Below are 1,967 nucleotides of genomic sequence, written 5' to 3'. Positions count from 1 at the left end.
AAAAAAAAAAAAAAAAAAGAAGAAGAAGAAGAATTCCACGCGTTCTGTAAATCAGCCTAAAGTATTTTAAAGTATTTAAACTTAAATAATCATCCACAGTCAGAATAATTTACATACACATTAAAAAGCGGTTTAAATTATACCTTTGAAAAACACAGCGCCTGGGAAAACATTGGCTTGGCAAGTGTTCTTGTAGCAGCTATTGCTCTGATGCCTCGTAAAAGTAAATAGCTATTACCTGTCATAATGCAAGGAATACCCTTTCAAAAATCAGTTGGTTGAGCAATTAAGAATACACCTTTCCTGTAATTTTTGGACTGAAGCAATTTATTAAAGCTCAATTTAAATACAGGGACGATGCAACTTAAAATCCAGATGACCTTTCAGAAACCTAAGCAGCTCGGATACATCAACATTTCTGGTTATTACGTTGTTGGCAAATAAACGTTGGAAACACTTGGCACACAGTTTAAGTTAATCCATAAACAGAATTTTAGAAGCATTTAAAAGTAACTGCACATCAGACCCGTGACCTTAACACATGATAAATATTGTTGGCGTGGAAGGGTCATTTAAAGAATAACAAATAAATAGCATGTCTCGTTTATACATCATTGCAAAGTGGAAAGAAACAAGGTGCACATAAATATTTCTTTTAAAAATGCGATACTTTCAGCCACGCGGAATAGGGGGGGGGGGGGGATAATATCGCTTCGCATAAATGTCATTCACTCTGCTGTGCTGCCTAAATTCAGTATCTAAATAAGAAAGAGAAATTTGAGGAGTAAAAAAAAAAAAAAAAAAAAAATCCAAAGTTCTTCCCTAGCAACGGTCCATCCGGTCTCTTTGTTTCTGCGAGTCGCTTATAAGAAGAAGTTGACATTTCAAGTTTGTTCGTTTCCTGGCTCAGAATCATCATCATCATCATCATCATAATACTAGTAATAATTAAAAAAAAAAAAATCAAATCTCTATATTCAAGTGCCCTCTCTGATTTGTCCCGTTCACCTCCTCGCCTTGGGGCGCTGCGGCCCCTTCCCCTCGCCGGGACCGGGGACCGGGTGGGGGTCTCTCTCCGTTCCCCTTTCTCCCCTCCTGCTATTTCTCGCCCTCTCCTTTGTCCGGTTGCCCGGGGAGAGTGACACCCCCACACACACCCCCCGTTCCCCCCCTTTTCCTCCCCAAGCACCGGGGGGGGTTTCCTCCCCGCGGCACCCACGGCCCCGCCGCCGTCCCGTCCCGGCAAAACCCGAGGAGAAGAAGGAGGATGAGGAGGAGGAGGTGAGGAAAACCCGGGAGGAGGGAAGCGGGGACCGGGCAGCGCTCAGTCCCTCCGTCCCCCCCGCCATCCCCGCTCGGGACCACCGGCCGTCGCCTCTCCCCGGGACCGCGGCGGCGGCGGAGGATGAGGAGGAGGAGGAAGAGGCGGGAAGGGGGGCTTAAGGCTTCTCCGTGCACTGTTTGCAGAGGCTGGAGGAGACGCTGTTGAAAATGGCACATTTCTCCGGGCAGGAGGTGGCGGGGGGGAGGCCGGCGCTGAAGGGGTAACCGGCCGCTTGCTCGTAGGCGCCGAGGGCGGGATGAAGGGCGGCCGCCGCCGCCGCCGCCGCCGCGGCGGAGCTGGGTAAAGAAGCGGCGGAGATGGCTTGGCCTTGGTTGAGATAAGCCACCAAGCGCCTCATCTCCTCCAGGGCCTGCGCCTGCATCAGGATGTAGTTCTTGGCCAGGAGGAGCGTGGCGATCTTGGAGAGCTTCCTCACGGAAGGGCTGTGCGCGTAAGGGATGACCGCCCGCAGCTCGTCCAGCGCGTCGTTCAGGTCGTGCATCCTCCGCCGCTCCCGGGCGTTGATGTTGAGGCGCAGAGCCTTCTGCTCCTTCGACTTCTTGCTCCCGCCGTGCCCGTGGCTGTTGGAGCAGCCGCCTTCGGTCGCCTTCAACCCCCCGCCGCCGCCTCCGCCTCCCCCCCC

The 1,967-nt window shown here is 51.7% G+C and overlaps 1 protein-coding gene across 1 annotated transcript in view; it reads right to left on the bottom strand.

Annotated features, from left to right (window-relative positions):
• Window positions 1–785: 785 nt before the first annotated feature.
• Window positions 786–1,967, bottom strand: part of BHLHE22 (basic helix-loop-helix family member e22) — a gene marked incomplete at its 5' end in the record, with an annotated part of 1,876 nt that continues 694 nt past the window's right edge. Inside the window, one exon of the mRNA XM_014939595.1 lies at window positions 786–1,967. This exon is cut by the window's right edge and continues 4 nt beyond it. Coding sequence (XP_014795081.1) covers window positions 1,440–1,967 — 528 coding nt within the window.

Source organism: Calidris pugnax, unplaced genomic scaffold (genome assembly GCF_001431845.1).
Source record: "Calidris pugnax isolate Ruff unplaced genomic scaffold, ASM143184v1 scaffold5, whole genome shotgun sequence".
Lineage (NCBI taxonomy): Eukaryota > Metazoa > Chordata > Aves > Charadriiformes > Scolopacidae > Calidris > Calidris pugnax.
Note: the sequence above shows the minus strand (reverse complement) of the source record. Positions and strands in the feature narration are given on the sequence as shown.